Source organism: Lissotriton vulgaris, unplaced genomic scaffold (genome assembly GCF_964263255.1).
Source record: "Lissotriton vulgaris unplaced genomic scaffold, aLisVul1.2 SCAFFOLD_2906, whole genome shotgun sequence".
Classification (NCBI taxonomy): domain Eukaryota; kingdom Metazoa; phylum Chordata; class Amphibia; order Caudata; family Salamandridae; genus Lissotriton; species Lissotriton vulgaris.
The window spans coordinates 135,389-152,312 of record NW_028244519.1 but is presented as its reverse complement, the minus strand read 5'-3'; the positions used below and the strand labels follow the sequence as shown (position 1 = coordinate 152,312).

Sequence of the window (16,924 nt, the reverse complement as noted above, 5' to 3'; positions counted from 1 at the left end):
ACCTTAGTAAGATACTGGAGGCCCACATTACGAACTGCCTCAGCTCATTTATTGAGCATTCTCAGTTTCTCAACCCCCAGCAGGCGTGATTTAGACCAGCTCAATCCATGGAGTTGGTCATCCTTTCAGTCAAGGACAAGCTTAGGAGAGGACCGACAAAAACACCACCCAGGCCCTGGTGCTTTTAGACCGGTCAGCTGCCTTTGACACGGTCGACAATGATCTTCTGATCGACCGTGTCAGCAATGCTGGCATCCAGGGTCTGGCCCTCAGATGGATTTCTTCCTTTCTACATAAGCGATTCCAGGCAGTTCGTCTGGATAACTTCTCGGACAAAATAAACAGGTTGACCTGTGGGGTCCCCCAGGGCCCTTCTGTTTAATTTATACATGCAACCCCTGATTGTGTCCCTACGCAACAGTCGAGCCATAACCGTCAATTATACGGATGATCTCCAGTTGGTGTTCGATATTGACTCCTCCAACACATCAGTTACCAATTTCCAATCCACCATGACCTCCATCAGCGAATGGATGTACACTAACCAATTAAAACTCAATCCTGACAAAACGGAGCTGATCCTGACTGGAGGCGCCGCCAACCCCTGGGATTCTAACTTTGGGCCCCCACTCCTGGGCAGCTCCACCCGCCCAGTGGATACTGTAAAAAGTCTTGGGGTCATAATTTGCAACGACCTGTCCTTGAAATCTCAAATTAATGCAGTTGTAGCTTCCTGTTTTTTTCACCTTAGCAGAATTCGGAAGATCTGCAGATTTCTGACCACTGAGGCTCTTACTCTTGCCTTTCTGGCCCTGGTCATTTCTCACATCGACTATGCGAACTCACTCTATGTTGGTAATACAGCATACCAACTCCGCCGGTTAAAGCAAGTACAAAACCAAGCAGCCAGGCTCATTTACCATCAACCTAAGCATCAACATGTTAGTCCCCCGATGAAGAGCCTTCACTGGCTCCCGGTGGCCAAACGCTGTGCTTTCAAATTTGGTTGTACCATCATTAAAGCCCTTGCTGGCCAGGGCCCAGCTTTCATTTCTTCTAGGATTCACCGCTACGTCCCTACACGGGAACTTCGTTCCTCCCACCTCAATCTGCTTATGATCCCCACCTTTAAATGCAAAAAACATGGTGGCCTCAGATTTTCCTCTTTGGCCCCCATTTCTGGAACTCCCTTCCAACTGAACTGAGATTTGCAACCAGCTACATCCATTTCAGAACACTTTTCAAAACCCTGGTTTTCACAAGCATATAAGTAAAGCTTCTGTTATCCCTCTGCTGCCGCCCTCCCACTCCCAGCGCCATGAAATCGATTGGTGTAAGGGCGCTTTACAAATAATTTTAACATAACATGTAAAACCTGGCTTTTCCAGAAACAACTGTGCTAAATTACAACTCAGCATACTCCTTCAATCCAACTGAATGTCAAAGGCGCTGGGAAACCCTTATTGGGTAGCTGAGCGCCATACAAATGGAAAAAAAATAAATAAATAACATAATCTCTTTCTATAGTTAGAAAAGGAAATAAGCTACATCTAAGTCAAATCAGTAGATGTAATGTTATTACAATGAGTATCTTTCCATGGCATCTCTACCTATTCGAGACTATTCCCTTGTATCTCTACATGAGATTCTTTTTTTTTTTTTTTTTAGTTGAATGTAACTGGCAGATTTCTATGGCAATTTAAAAACACCCTAATGCATTATAAGATATCTGCAGCTTCTGCATAGTCAAAGTGGGTTTGAACTTTCATCTTTTTGACTGAGTCAGGGACATGGGACCTGTCTGGCTTACTCCTGGAATATCAAATCTTTTCTCAAATGACTAACCAGCAAAGGTTTGATTGATGCGACTGTAGGAAGGTACATCCTGACTATGGTTGCCCCCAACTTTTTTGCCCTGTGTTTTAGCTGGTTTTGGACATAGTCGACCTGGGACCCTGCCAATCAGGACCCCAGGCCTACTGCTCTCTCTTTAAAATGGATTCCATGTACCCTAGGTACATTTCCAATTGGTACTGGGCCACCCTATCAGACCCTGTAACTCAGGGCATGGGTGTACCCAGGGCTGCCAGGGGCTGCAGCATGTATTATGCCACCCCTGGCTGGCCTCCTAAATTTGACACAACTGGCTGCATGACAGCTGGGGCAAAGTCGTGTAATCACCCTTTGCTGTAGGTGTAGTATACCTATACCTAACCCTAAAATGGACACACAGATTCCTATCAGTCACTCCTATGGCAGGCCTTGACAATCCTGAAGGCAGAGTGCTTGGAATCATGTGAGATGGTGCTCTGGCATGAGCTGAGCCTGTCTGCAGCTTACGGAATCAAGTCCTAATAGCTGTTCCATGATAACGCATACCATATACTCTTAAGTGCATTATAATCCTCGCGGTTAAATGCTAACTTTGGTATTGCTTTATCAAAACATGTCGAGTAAGGTGTCATACGAATTGGAATACTAACCCCTCGCCAATTCTGGCGACGGGGTTAGCATTCCACCCTTCTAGAGGGACACGACATGTATGTAACTGTGAACCCCGGTTAAAGTTAACTGAAGCCTCAGCTCCACAAAATGGATGCTGCCACCACAGACACGAGTCTGACCCCCTGCAGCTGGGAGTCCTCCCAGTGAGGGGAGCCTGGACAAAGGGTTTCCTGTCAGGGGCGGTGCTAGCACCGTCCCAGACATGGTTTTGTGTATCCTGGGTAGGCAGGGCTTTTCAGGAAGGTGACTGCTGAGTGGCACCCCGGTGCTCACTACGCATAGGCCGGTCTGAACCAGTTCCAGGGGCACACCAGCCCCTGGCCTGGGGAAGTCCGGCATGGCTGAGGGGTGTAACCACCCCCCACCTAGTCCCACCCATAGGCAGGACCTAGTCACCGGGCCAGCCCCCTTTTTTAGTATAAAGATAGGAGCGGGCCCCCTGTTAAAATTAGATCATCTTTGGAATCAAGATACCACTTTCTTCGAAAGGACTTCACGATTTCTTCTTCAAGATTCTCCCTTGTGGCTAAGGAGTAGTCACCCTGCATCCGCAGGCACCATCCTAAAGAACACTGCGGTCTGCTGCAAGTCCTTCATCACGAATCCGACGACCCAGCTCGACGAGACCCGGCTTCCCTGGCACCTCTGACCTCTACTCACCTCTACAGCCCAGCTGAGAACCGTGAGTGCGACGAGACCTCAAGGGACCGACGATCGCCAAGACTGCACGACATCTTTACTGCAAGCCCACCGTGTCCTCCACTGGTGAGTGCTTTGGGGTCCGAGAAGCCCCGACCCTGCGCAGCTCCAGCACCCAAGATCAGCCCCCCTGCATCTCCACGATCTGCGTGGGGCCCTTCTGCTGTTTGCTGTGCACCGCGTTGTTTGGCTACTAGCCGGCTGGCTTGTGGCCCTCTGAACGACGCCCAACGACTTCACGACTGCTGGTCTGGTTGCTCCAGGCTGGCCCTTGCTTCCTTGTTCAAGAGAGGCACCCCGGACCCTCCTGGTCCACTCCAGACGCCATTTTAGGTCCACCGCGTGGGCTTGAATTTGCCAAGGCTTTGTTGCCCAATCCTGGGTCCAGCGACGCCGACAGCTTCTAACTTCGTGGGACAGCTCGATCCTCCATCCTGGTCGCCGACAACGCCTCCTGGTCCGCGAGATCTTCGAGCTACAGCGTCACCCACTCACCTTGTCGAGGTGGCTACCATCCGGTGCCCTCCTGGTGCCCACTGACTACTGGCTAGTAGTCTCGAACTTGGTCCCCTCTGCTTTCAGGTGTCATCTATCTTCGAGATCCAGGCTTGGATCCAACTGAACTTTCTTCACTGGTCACCGGCCAGCATCTTTTCTTCCGGCTCCTGGTCCGTCTACGAGGATTCCCGACGTCTTTTCAGACCTATGCAGCTGCAGCCCCTGGGCTAGGTAACTTCGGCATTTCGGTGCCCCAGCATAGCCTCACTATCCAAGGGTCAGAATCTACTTTCGTTTTCTCCCTACCAGGTCGGGTTCGCCCGAGAACACTAACTTTCTAATTCCTAGCTACCATAGACTTTTGTCCCGCATCTCGCGTGAGAGTGCACACACTGCACCCGAGTCCCCTAGGCCTCCTAGAAGTAATCTAACGATTCCCTAGTCAAGTCCTAGCGATTCCAAAAGCTATTAGTACTGTACTTACCTGCTAGGAATTTCGCATTCCACTTTCAGAGTATATGGTTTTCCGTGCCCCTCGGGCATTTGTATATACTGTGCTAACTTAAGTATTTTTGTAAGAGTTTTGGTTTGTGCTTAGTACCCTGTCCTCATAAAGAGTACAGGGCTGTTGTGATCTTTAAATAAATAACTGTTTATTTTCATAACACTTGTGTGGTGTCCTTTCACTTGGTATTCAAGGGGTATATGTGTGGTAAACAGCTGGCTTAACGCGCCCTCTCGAGTCTTTAGCCTTAGACTGCTCGTATCCACGCTACTAGGATAGCTGGTCTATAAGGTTGACTTACAACCAATCATCAATAAGGGTTGCTGGACTGATACATAGTGTTCACTAGAATAGTGAGCACTGCATATCAGGCCACCTTCTCACATTGGTGAGCAGCGGTTGGGATTTGAGCTTGCTGTTGTTTTACCACACGTATCCTAAGAATATCTTGTTGAAAGATCACATAAGTACTGTTAGGTACATATAACTAAAGCTTAGAATACTCTGAGTTCTACTGAACCAGCTGTTGTAGCTCCTCAAGGCTTAGCACACCTTGGCTGCAACTCTTAGCAAGGGATCAGTAGGTAAACACATAGTGTAGGTAGGTGCATCACTTACACCACACTAGAATCAGCATGTCAGACAAAGGAGGAAACTCTGAGTATCCCCTTGTGTCAGTGGACCCTCCACAGGTCACTTCTAAATATGCTGCTCTTAGCTTCCATGAGATGAGACAAGTGTGTACTCTCAGGAAACTAAAACAGGGGTCTAACCCCACCACTTCCTTTCTGATTGGTCTCTTAGAGGCTTATGATGCCAGTAGGGCTGGTAACCCAGACCCTTCTAATCCAGATGGAAGTTTGCCCTCCTTACAGGGTCCCTTTGATATCCATCCCCTCCTTGAGGCAGATGTTGCTGAGGATGAGGATGAGTTATCAGGGGATGAGGCAGATAAGGGACAGGTAGAAGTCAGCAGACTAAGCAGGTCCAACTTAAGCAGACATGAGCTTGGTACTGGGGGACCCCTGGGCCCACTCTCAGGTCAGCTTAACATTGGGAATGGACGAGTTAGGTCTCTATCAAGAGGCTCTAGCAGATCCTTTCGAACCAATGGCTCTCTCAACTCTTCTCACAGAGGAATGTCTTCCCCTAAGAGGAGAGTGTATGAAGCTGAAGAAAGGGCAGTCAAACTGAGGATTGAAAGGGAAGAACTTGCCCTGGCCAAAGAGAGACTTGCCTTTGCTAGAGAGCAACAATTGAGTGGGACAGTTCCCACTGGTGGCAGCAATAAACCTAGCAATAGGGAAAGGAGTTTTGATAAAAAGCACCTGAATAAGATAGTGCCCCCCTTTAGGGAAGGGGATGACATCCACAAATGGATTACTGCTTTGGAGAGAGCCTGCACTGTGCAGGGTGTTCCCCAAAGTCAGTGGGCAGCTATCTTGTGGCTCTCCTTTGATGGTAAAGGTAGAGATAAGCTCCTCACCACAAGGGTGGAGGATGCTAACAATTACCAAGTCTTGAAGAATGTACTGGTTGATGGGTTTGGTTTAACCACTGAACAATACAGGATGCTGTTCAGAGACACCCAGAAAACTCAGTCTCAAGATTGGACTGACTTTGTTGATTGTGCCACTAAGGCTTTTGAAGGCTGGCTACTGGGTAGTAAGGTTACTGATTTTAAAGGATTGTATAATCTAATTATGAGGGAGCAAATCTTAAATAATTGTCAGAACCAGCTATTACATCAGCACCTGGTAGACTCTGAGTTGACCTCTCCACAGGAATTGGGTAAGAGGGCAGACAAATGGGTCAGAACCAGGGTTAGGCCTAAAAACCAGGGTGGTGACCAGAAAAAGGAATCAACCAAGCCTCAAGAGAAGGGTGGGGATAAATCCACAGAGAAGACTTCCCAAGGGCCCCAAAATTCCAACAAGGGTGGTGGGTCCCAGAACACTCCTTCAGAACAGAAGAAACCTTATTGCCATACCTGTAAACAGGTGGGTCATTACAAAAGTGATGCCAGTTGCCCTAAAAATGGTAATAAGGGAAATACACCCCCAGGTAATACTCCTAAACCTCCTGTTACCACTAGTGGTAATCCCCCAGGTGGTGGGAGTGCCCCCAAGAATGTGGTGGGCATTACTTTGGGCAATCAGGAGGACTATGGCTTAGCCAGGTTCCCTGACCACACTCTTGTCTGTGAGACTGGCATGGGGTTTGCCAACTTCACTACTGGACCCCACATTTTGGGCAAGTATAGACAAGAAGTTTTAGTGAATGGTCAGAAAGTTGAGGCATTCAGAGACACAGGGGCCAGCCTCACCATGGTGAGTGACCATCTGGTCCCCTCTGCTCAACTGACCCCTGGTTTTACTTATCAGGTGACAGACATTCATGGAGTGAAGAGAAGGCATCCCATGGCAGTAGTCAAGCTCAGTTGGGGTAATGTCACAGGGCCCATGAGAGTGGCAGTGACAGATAACCTACCTGTAGATTGCTTACTGGGGAATGACCTGGAACTCTCAGCATGGGCTGAGGTGGAACAAGAAACTCATTCCAGAATGATAGGCCTATCCAGACAGGTTAGTGGGGCAGTAATAGCTACAGCCCCAGTCCAAGCACCATTCCTCCCTGAAAAGGTTGGAAGGGCAGTGGTAGCCACTGCCCAGGCTCAGACAGACTTTTCAGAACAGGATAGGGGGGCTGTGACAGTCACAGCCCAAACACAGGCTGAGTGCCCTCCTGAAAAGGTTGGCAAGGTTGAAATGGTCTCAGCCTCTACTCAGACAGATAGTGAGGTTGTGAAACCTGAAACAATGGATCACTCCACTCAAACAGAGAGCATTGAGGAGGAAGAAGAGTCTTCCCCCTCCCAGACACTAGGTGAGAGCCAGCCTCCTCAGGGAACTGACTCTACCCCTGTTGAAGGAACTGCCCCAGAGGTAGTCAGGCCTAGCCTGGCAGAGCCCCTGATGGCAGTGGACCCTTCCCAGGTGGGACCCAGTCTGGAGCAGGTAACCTGCACCTCTCTACCCTGCCTCAGTCAGCCCAGGGCTGAAGAGATCAGGGAGGCCAGTGGTGGACCCCAAAGGGCCCCCTGTCCAAAAGAACCCCTTAATCAACAGATTAGGATCACTGAAGCTAGTAAACCTAGCCAAGTGAAAATAGAACAGACTCCTGAGGGATCCCCCTTAAAAGCAGTTAGGGAACTCCCACAGCTGGACACTGTTGGGCACAGCCAAACATGGGGCCTAAAGACCCCAGACCTGACCTGTCCCTCCAGTAAGCCAAACAGAGGGACTCAGTCTCCAGCTTTAGGTAGCCAGAGGCTGACCCTGAGAGCTCAGTGCATCTCAGCTAAAGAAAGAAAGGCCCACATGATGAATGGTGATTGGAGGAAGTTGAGCCCAAAGGTAGAGGAGCCTCACTTCAGCACTCCATCCCAGCATCAGCCTTCTTCTTTCCCAAGACACACCAGAGACAGAGATTCCCTATGGTGGAGACCCTCAGATACCCTTAGGGTGAGGGGTTGCCTAGTGGACCATGACACAGGGGGAAACCAAGCCAGAGCTGGTCCTTCCTTATATGGCCACTTAGGTAATAGAGGCTTACCTGGACAAGGATAGCCTTATCTCCTTTCGTTTGGGGGGGGGTTGTGTAGGAAGGTACATCCTGACTATGGTTGCCCCCAACTTTTTTGCCCTGTGTTTTAGCTGGTTTTGGACATAGTCGACCTGGGACCCTGCCAATCAGGACCCCAGGCCTACTGCTCTCTCTTTAAAATGGATTCCATGTACCCTAGGTACATTTCCAATTGGTACTGGGCCACCCTATCAGACCCTGTAACTCAGGGCATGGGTGTACCCAGGGCTGCCAGGGGCTGCAGCATGTATTATGCCACCCCTGGCTGGCCTCCTAAATTTGACACAACTGGCTGCATGACAGCTGGGGCAAAGTCGTGTAATCACCCTTTGCTGTAGGTGTAGTATACCTATACCTAACCCTAAAATGGACACACAGATTCCTATCAGTCACTCCTATGGCAGGCCTTGACAATCCTGAAGGCAGAGTGCTTGGAATCATGTGAGATGGTGCTCTGGCATGAGCTGAGCCTGTCTGCAGCTTACGGAATCAAGTCCTAATAGCTGTTCCATGATAACGCATACCATATACTCTTAAGTGCATTATAATCCTCGCGGTTAAATGCTAACTTTGGTATTGCTTTATCAAAACATGTCGAGTAAGGTGTCATACGAATTGGAATACTAACCCCTCGCCAATTCTGGCGACGGGGTTAGCATTCCACCCTTCTAGAGGGACACGACATGTATGTAACTGTGAACCCCGGTTAAAGTTAACTGAAGCCTCAGCTCCACAAAATGGATGCTGCCACCACAGACACGAGTCTGACCCCCTGCAGCTGGGAGTCCTCCCAGTGAGGGGAGCCTGGACAAAGGGTTTCCTGTCAGGGGCGGTGCTAGCACCGTCCCAGACATGGTTTTGTGTATCCTGGGTAGGCAGGGCTTTTCAGGAAGGTGACTGCTGAGTGGCACCCCGGTGCTCACTACGCATAGGCCGGTCTGAACCAGTTCCAGGGGCACACCAGCCCCTGGCCTGGGGAAGTCCGGCATGGCTGAGGGGTGTAACCACCCCCCACCTAGTCCCACCCATAGGCAGGACCTAGTCACCGGGCCAGCCCCCTTTTTTAGTATAAAGATAGGAGCGGGCCCCCTGTTAAAATTAGATCATCTTTGGAATCAAGATACCACTTTCTTCGAAAGGACTTCACGATTTCTTCTTCAAGATTCTCCCTTGTGGCTAAGGAGTAGTCACCCTGCATCCGCAGGCACCATCCTAAAGAACACTGCGGTCTGCTGCAAGTCCTTCATCACGAATCCGACGACCCAGCTCGACGAGACCCGGCTTCCCTGGCACCTCTGACCTCTACTCACCTCTACAGCCCAGCTGAGAACCGTGAGTGCGACGAGACCTCAAGGGACCGACGATCGCCAAGACTGCACGACATCTTTACTGCAAGCCCACCGTGTCCTCCACTGGTGAGTGCTTTGGGGTCCGAGAAGCCCCGACCCTGCGCAGCTCCAGCACCCAAGATCAGCCCCCCTGCATCTCCACGATCTGCGTGGGGCCCTTCTGCTGTTTGCTGTGCACCGCGTTGTTTGGCTACTAGCCGGCTGGCTTGTGGCCCTCTGAACGACGCCCAACGACTTCACGACTGCTGGTCTGGTTGCTCCAGGCTGGCCCTTGCTTCCTTGTTCAAGAGAGGCACCCCGGACCCTCCTGGTCCACTCCAGACGCCATTTTAGGTCCACCGCGTGGGCTTGAATTTGCCAAGGCTTTGTTGCCCAATCCTGGGTCCAGCGACGCCGACAGCTTCTAACTTCGTGGGACAGCTCGATCCTCCATCCTGGTCGCCGACAACGCCTCCTGGTCCGCGAGATCTTCGAGCTACAGCGTCACCCACTCACCTTGTCGAGGTGGCTACCATCCGGTGCCCTCCTGGTGCCCACTGACTACTGGCTAGTAGTCTCGAACTTGGTCCCCTCTGCTTTCAGGTGTCATCTATCTTCGAGATCCAGGCTTGGATCCAACTGAACTTTCTTCACTGGTCACCGGCCAGCATCTTTTCTTCCGGCTCCTGGTCCGTCTACGAGGATTCCCGACGTCTTTTCAGACCTATGCAGCTGCAGCCCCTGGGCTAGGTAACTTCGGCATTTCGGTGCCCCAGCATAGCCTCACTATCCAAGGGTCAGAATCTACTTTCGTTTTCTCCCTACCAGGTCGGGTTCGCCCGAGAACACTAACTTTCTAATTCCTAGCTACCATAGACTTTTGTCCCGCATCTCGCGTGAGAGTGCACACACTGCACCCGAGTCCCCTAGGCCTCCTAGAAGTAATCTAACGATTCCCTAGTCAAGTCCTAGCGATTCCAAAAGCTATTAGTACTGTACTTACCTGCTAGGAATTTCGCATTCCACTTTCAGAGTATATGGTTTTCCGTGCCCCTCGGGCATTTGTATATACTGTGCTAACTTAAGTATTTTTGTAAGAGTTTTGGTTTGTGCTTAGTACCCTGTCCTCATAAAGAGTACAGGGCTGTTGTGATCTTTAAATAAATAACTGTTTATTTTCATAACACTTGTGTGGTGTCCTTTCACTTGGTATTCAAGGGGTATATGTGTGGTAAACAGCTGGCTTAACGCGCCCTCTCGAGTCTTTAGCCTTAGACTGCTCGTATCCACGCTACTAGGATAGCTGGTCTATAAGGTTGACTTACAACCAATCATCAATAAGGGTTGCTGGACTGATACATAGTGTTCACTAGAATAGTGAGCACTGCATATCAGGCCACCTTCTCACAGCGACCTATTTCAAACACACCCAGTTTAAGACTCTTCTGGTCTATCAGGAGGTCTGGAAGGATACCCAAAACATTTTTCATAACATTGTTTCGTCAGTTTGCCTCTCTTCCACCATTTTTTCAGGACAGCTTTTTAAAGCTGTTGGGATGGGTCAAATATTTGACCCTTGTCAGAATTTTATAGACGGATTCCTTCGATCTATTCAGGAGATAAGAAATTAGTATCAGCTCCCCAAAAGTGGATTTTTCTGTTATTTACAACTAAGAATTTGTATTGCGCCTTTCTTCCAAACAAATTAGCATGGGTAGTAATGAGTTTCCACACAGGTTTGTAGAAGTATCACGACACGTTAACTTCATACTTATTACTTAATTCTGGTTAGCCAGGAGAGTACGGCAAATATATTGGAGGTCTCGTCTGTAGCTGGTCCCGTAATCTGCATTTTAATAGCTCTATGGCTTATATAATGACCACTAATATGCCAGAGTATTTTAAACGTCTCCAGGTTTAAGATCCACTTTTTAAAAATATTGCATTATCTATACTATGCAGCGTATAAGTTTCATTAAAGGGGTCTAAGGGAAACACCGAATTGCTTTAGCTGTAGCAAGCCCGGTGCAGACACTGTACAGATCTTCACATGTTGTGATATTATTCAATACTAGTGCAGAGTTTTCTAACTGATATCGTGAGGACATGCAAGATTTGACACTAAAACTATCTTACTGGGCTATGCACCTAAAGTGTCATCTGATGTTTTCAGGGCATTTTTCTTTACTATAACAACTGCAAGATTGCAGATTGCTCTGGCATTGTTTCAGAAGGAGGCCCCAGATCCTTTATCTTGATGGAAGGAGCTAGCATTCCTTCATGGATTGGAACTGGCAGTCATACTAAATCATTCCGGCACCGTAAGTTAATAAAAATCTATGAGTCGCCTAGGCAGGGACTTTCTGGTGTTATTACTGGTTACTCAGTGCAAATATGAAGGATTATGGATGCCTAGCTTTGTTATTGACTCTACTTTTTTAGGGCTAATGGATTTCGCAGTTTGAAATTACCCACTCATGTCTGATGGTGTAATATTTGGGATTTGTATGTTTGTAGATATTTCTAGATATTTATATTGTTGCATTGTAACTGCTTCATTGAAATGGCATCTTTTCAATAAAAATAAAAAAAATAGATGATTCGTTGTACCTTTATTGTCCATCCACATAAGCAAAACTGACTTTTACTGCTGGAATAAAAAGGCCTCGATAGCCGAATGGACTGCCCTCAAATTCTTTAGGTGGATGTGGGAGGAAATGTATTTTTGGGGCTATGTTCCCTTGTGCTATAAGATAATGCATGAGCTCCCAACCCATCAGGCAGTTGTCCTTTATAATTGTTTGGATCATGACAGATAAGCGAAGCAGAATCCATTTCACAAGATTCTTCACAGTGCACCACCATCGGAAGATTGAACTGCAGTTTGATCGCCCAGACACTGCTATAGAGGTCCTATATGGTGCAAAGTGCAAGGCACTAGGTAGATGCAGAAAATCTTGCCTCCAGTAAGGTTCAGATTTAACAAGCAGAAACCCACAATCCCCTCAGAAGGTATCCATGTCATCAACTAGAGACACCATATCTTGAGGAAACTCATATCGTATGGGTGAGCATCTACTGTAGCTTGATTAGGACCTGGGTAGCAGGAGGAGAGCTGTATTTGGTTTTAGATATGAACTCCACATCTGGTGGGACTCCAATGATATCCAATAACTTATTGGGTGAAGACGACTTTCTTTTAGGAGTTTTGGCTCCTATATAAGCTGCAGATTGATATGGAAGGACCACTGGCTGAGTGGGAAGATGGCGAAGCAGGTGGCAATGGAGCTAGACCACAGATTTTGCCAGGGATGTGTCCAGAGTGTGATGTATCTATGAGGAGGTAAAAGATATGTAACATTTAGAGGCAGGACTTTGAGGCAAGGCAAATACTTCAGGAAATATGCTGAAAGAGCACAATCTAGAATCCTTATTATGTTCAACTTCTTGATCCAGTCAGAGCAACGTACAGATGCTGATATTTATCTCCCTGTCAGGGAATATTTCAAAAGGGTGGAGTGAACGCATGGCTAGAACCATCTTTTTAGGCTACTCAGATCTCCTAAATAACAAATACTGGTGCCTTCACTGGTATTCAAGCAGGGTGGAAAAGTCAGTCTATCATTAATAATTCTAGACATCTTCTTGCAATAAGTACATTCCACCTGAAGATGAGAATCTGAGGATCAAACAATCCAGATGTTTGTAGCCAAGTAAAAAAATAAATTCTGCGCTATTTTTCCTAACTTGGCAGGATTCTGGAGCACCAAATGTCAGGTTATATTGTCAGTGCTCTGGTCTAGGAACCGGCATAAGGGCAATTGAGAGTTGGAGTACCAATTGACCCCCTGAAGGAGAAACAAAGGGTTGTAGTCTCAATATTTTGAACTGAAAAGCGTGGAGCCATGATTCCACCCTAAAGCCCATCTAATGAAAAGCCTAAAATAGACTACTCCAATCAGTTGACAGAAAAATTATTCTGAAAATATCTTTCAAGGATCACTCCTCTTTTTTGCGGCTGCCCAACAGTTTCCACAGATCATTCTGGTGTACAAAGGAGGGGAAAACTGCTACACAAAACACCAACATATAATTATATCCAATGGCTGAGAAGAACAAATGTGACCAAGTGAAAAAGTGCAAGCAGTAGATCATACTGAAAGCGCACAATATTCTACGGTAAGGGTGGAGTTGTTAAATTGAAAAAGTACTATTCAAGGTGCAAATAAAGAGATATACAGAACTGGTTTAACAAAGTAAAACCGACTTCAGGAAAAATACAAGACAGTTAACACACAAGTTGCAAAAATGTGAAGAACCACAAATTCTAGCACCAAATATAGTAAATGTTTTTCACTGTAACAGTAGCTAGGATCATTAGCCAGCCCCACAAAGAGAAACTGGAAATCCAGATTAACTAGGTCTATCTGCTGACAACTTAAAAATGCCTAGGGCAGTGTTCTTTTCCCAATACCATATGGCACGGGAATATTAAGAATATTTTTGAAAGGATGAAGCGAGATAAGAATCAGTAGCGTAACTGACGTTTTAGGATGTCTAAGGATTATGGGATAGCATACAAAATATTCAACTACCAAAGTCACCAACTGGACATAATCAAACATCAACTTTGGACTTAAGCTGAACCTAAGTGACTGTATTCAACAAGTTCAGAAAATCCATAATGAATTACCAGAGGTTGCTGGACACTAGACAGACACCACTTAGTGACTTATTACATAGGTCACTAAAGAAGATGCTGGTATCTTAATGTCCAGGTTGCTTAACATCCACGCTTCACAGGGTTGTGCTTTTACGACCAGCTTTTAATTTAACCCAGATGAGTAAGAAACTTTTACATGTTTTCTTCACTTGCTCTCCTCTCCATCACACCCTGTCCAGAATTAAGTATTTGCAATGAACTGAGAATAGCAGGTTCATGTCGGAATACATATGTGGCCACACATCTGCAATTTTATTTTCATCTATACCACTTTGCCATTTCTCGCGGCACACCACAAGCCTGAAAAGCAAGAATGGTTGCAATTATCCCTACTGATCATGGCTAGAACAGCTTACAATTATGCTAGATTGGAAAAGTCAGAAAAGTACAATATATGGACTATGAATGAATGCCTTTATTGTATAAAATATATTAAAACTCATCACAAAAATTAAATACATAAAATATACAACAGTCAGGAATAGATCTATAAATATTTTGTGAGAACAGTATTTCAATCACACTTCCTTGAGACAATGAGCATAACCTAAAAATGTTGATTTCCCAAAGAACTGACAATTTGTTGCAGAAAAACAGATGGCAATGGCTTTTGACAGATCTACAATTAAATGCATTTTTAGGTACTTCTTTCGTATGTCTAGTTAACGAGGACATACATTAAGCGCTCAATTGACTCATCTTTATAGTTACACAAGCGGCAGGCCTTTGTGCATAAGCAGTTAGTGTTCCACAACCCCTCAATTTGAGCTATTGTTATCAACAGGAAACATAACCTTCTGTATTTTAGCTTGAACCCTGAATGAAATTAAAGCCTAAATATTATTTTATTCTAGAGTACGACTATTATATAATTAGCATACCAAGGTTTCCGTTATGTCTGCAAGTTCGCAGCTCTGGCGTTACTCCAGAGTTTGTATAATTACCCTCTTCCGCTCCAATTTTATGAGATCTGGAGACAGCAGTAAATGGCTTTCCTCGATTATTTTATTAAAATGGCAAGTTCAGCCCAGTACATAAGCCTTGACGGTTTGTTACTTCAATGTAAAACAAAAATCTTGAAGAATTTTGTTTGCTATTGCACAGTTGCAAAAGTACTTCAGAATTGCTGCTGAGCGATGCACGATTAATGACATCAAGGATAGTTCGTCGCATTTTACAATGGAAAAACAATTAAAGATTCAACAAAAATCTGAGCTCTTTATATAAATTGTATCCACATAGTTAATGGATTTTTCAAGAAGAACTAAAGCTCTGTACAATATAGGTAGGTACTCATTTTGTTTCCATCCATTTTAAAGATTGACAGACTGAAGGTCCATGAACTCCCATTAATTTTACTTATCTGAGAGTGATATTGTCCGGGCCTTAGCTTTTAAATTGGAAAGAGGACGCAACTACCTTAATCTTTTATTAAACGTTAAACCTAGATAATTGTATAGTGATACTTCTACAGAATCTTGCCATTGACTTTTAGCTCAACATGTTTCCCGGCTTTCCCAAAGGTCATAAAATGTGTTTGACTGGGGATGACTTAAATCTATTTCATTATTACATTGTTGTAAATTTGGTAATAGTGATTAAAGTCCTGATGGAGTCAATGAAAATTAAAAATAAAATAAATAATCAGCATATTCCAAATAAATAATTGGTTTACCGTTTACCTCCTAGCTTGGAGGCCAGTCCCTCAGGAGAATTTAAAAATTGATAGATCTGCAATCTACAGCGAAAACAATAAGTGGCTGTTTTAACTCCGTTGGCTGTAGACATAGTTAGTGACAAGACATTTTGTGTCAGTTTAAACTATAGCCCTGTTTTATCGTGGAGAGATACCAAAACATGATTGTGTGACTGATCCCATGACCGCACAATTTATCGCAGAGTTTTTGTTGTTTAACGTTTATCAAATGCAGACAAATAAATCGACATAACATTCGTACATATTGAGATTTCTTTTTACGGTTGTGCCGACCAATAATTTTAATGCACTGATGTCACCAATGGTCGAGCATCCTTTCCTAAATCCAGATTGCTTCATAGGAAGAAAGTTAAAATCAGACACTGCTCTTTATAAGCTATAACATACAAATCTTGCAAAGAGTTTTCCTTCAGTATACAACAGAGCAATCCCAACAACGAAACATACAGGAGTTCTGGTTTTGATACCACAGCAACATAGAAGCTGAATTAACAAAATCTTTATAAGACCAAAGAAAGTAAAATTAAAACTTTACCTGCTGACTACAAGGAGTCTGTGCTGGGGCTGCAAGGCCAACGTCCAAAGAGTCACAATCAAATAGATCATTTGGACTAATTCCGCTCTCGCTCAAGGCAGCAAGCAAAAGATCTTGTGCTGGGTCCATCATCTCAAAAAAAATTAAAAAAAGAATTACAATACAATATTTGTATTGACCTACCACTTCCGTCATACATGCAGTAAACACAGGTCTGGTATATTATTAAAGACATTTAAGCATCAAAAAGTATCAAATATTTTTACAATTTTAACAAGCATTAACTTTATTTTATTTTGCAGTACTTTTATTGCATCATTGTAACATTAACATTTGGCCTATGTACTTAACTCTTAAGAAAAACAGATCAGGGCTTTTCAACTCTGAAGACATTATATACACCTATAACTTAACTAAGCATGCACCTTACTTTAAACTGAACACAGAGAGGCATATTAGCTCAGTAGAACTAGATACCACTTAACAGGTTACTCAAAACAGAAATGCATTTGGTGCGCAGCAATATAGAACTGTGCTGCAACTAAGTAACAGGAAACAGAACCAAACAAACAAGACAACCTTGAAATAACAGGTTAGGTCAGTCAGTCTTGGGTTGCTTGTTTTCCGGTTTAAAAAGGACCTGCCTTGGCAGTAAGGGTTGGACTCATCCTTCCCATTGTAGTAGGACCAAGACAGATTAGACCCAGCCCTATCCAAATCAGAGGTAACATGGTGGTAACAAGAATGAGGAGTTAGAATGAAGAGTTGT

General features: G+C 45.4%; 1 protein-coding gene across 4 annotated transcripts in view; it reads right to left on the bottom strand.

Annotated features, from left to right (window-relative positions):
- The window catches only part of LOC147667205 (protein strawberry notch homolog 1-like), a 273,523-nt gene that overhangs the window by 141,638 nt on the left and 114,961 nt on the right, over window positions 1-16,924 (bottom strand). For all 4 annotated transcript variants that reach the window (XM_086948853.1, XM_086948851.1, XM_086948852.1 and 1 more), the window contains one exon: window positions 16,156-16,287. In XM_086948853.1, coding sequence (XP_086804979.1) covers window positions 16,156-16,287 — 132 coding nt within the window. The remainder of the gene's footprint in view (window positions 1-16,155; window positions 16,288-16,924) is intronic.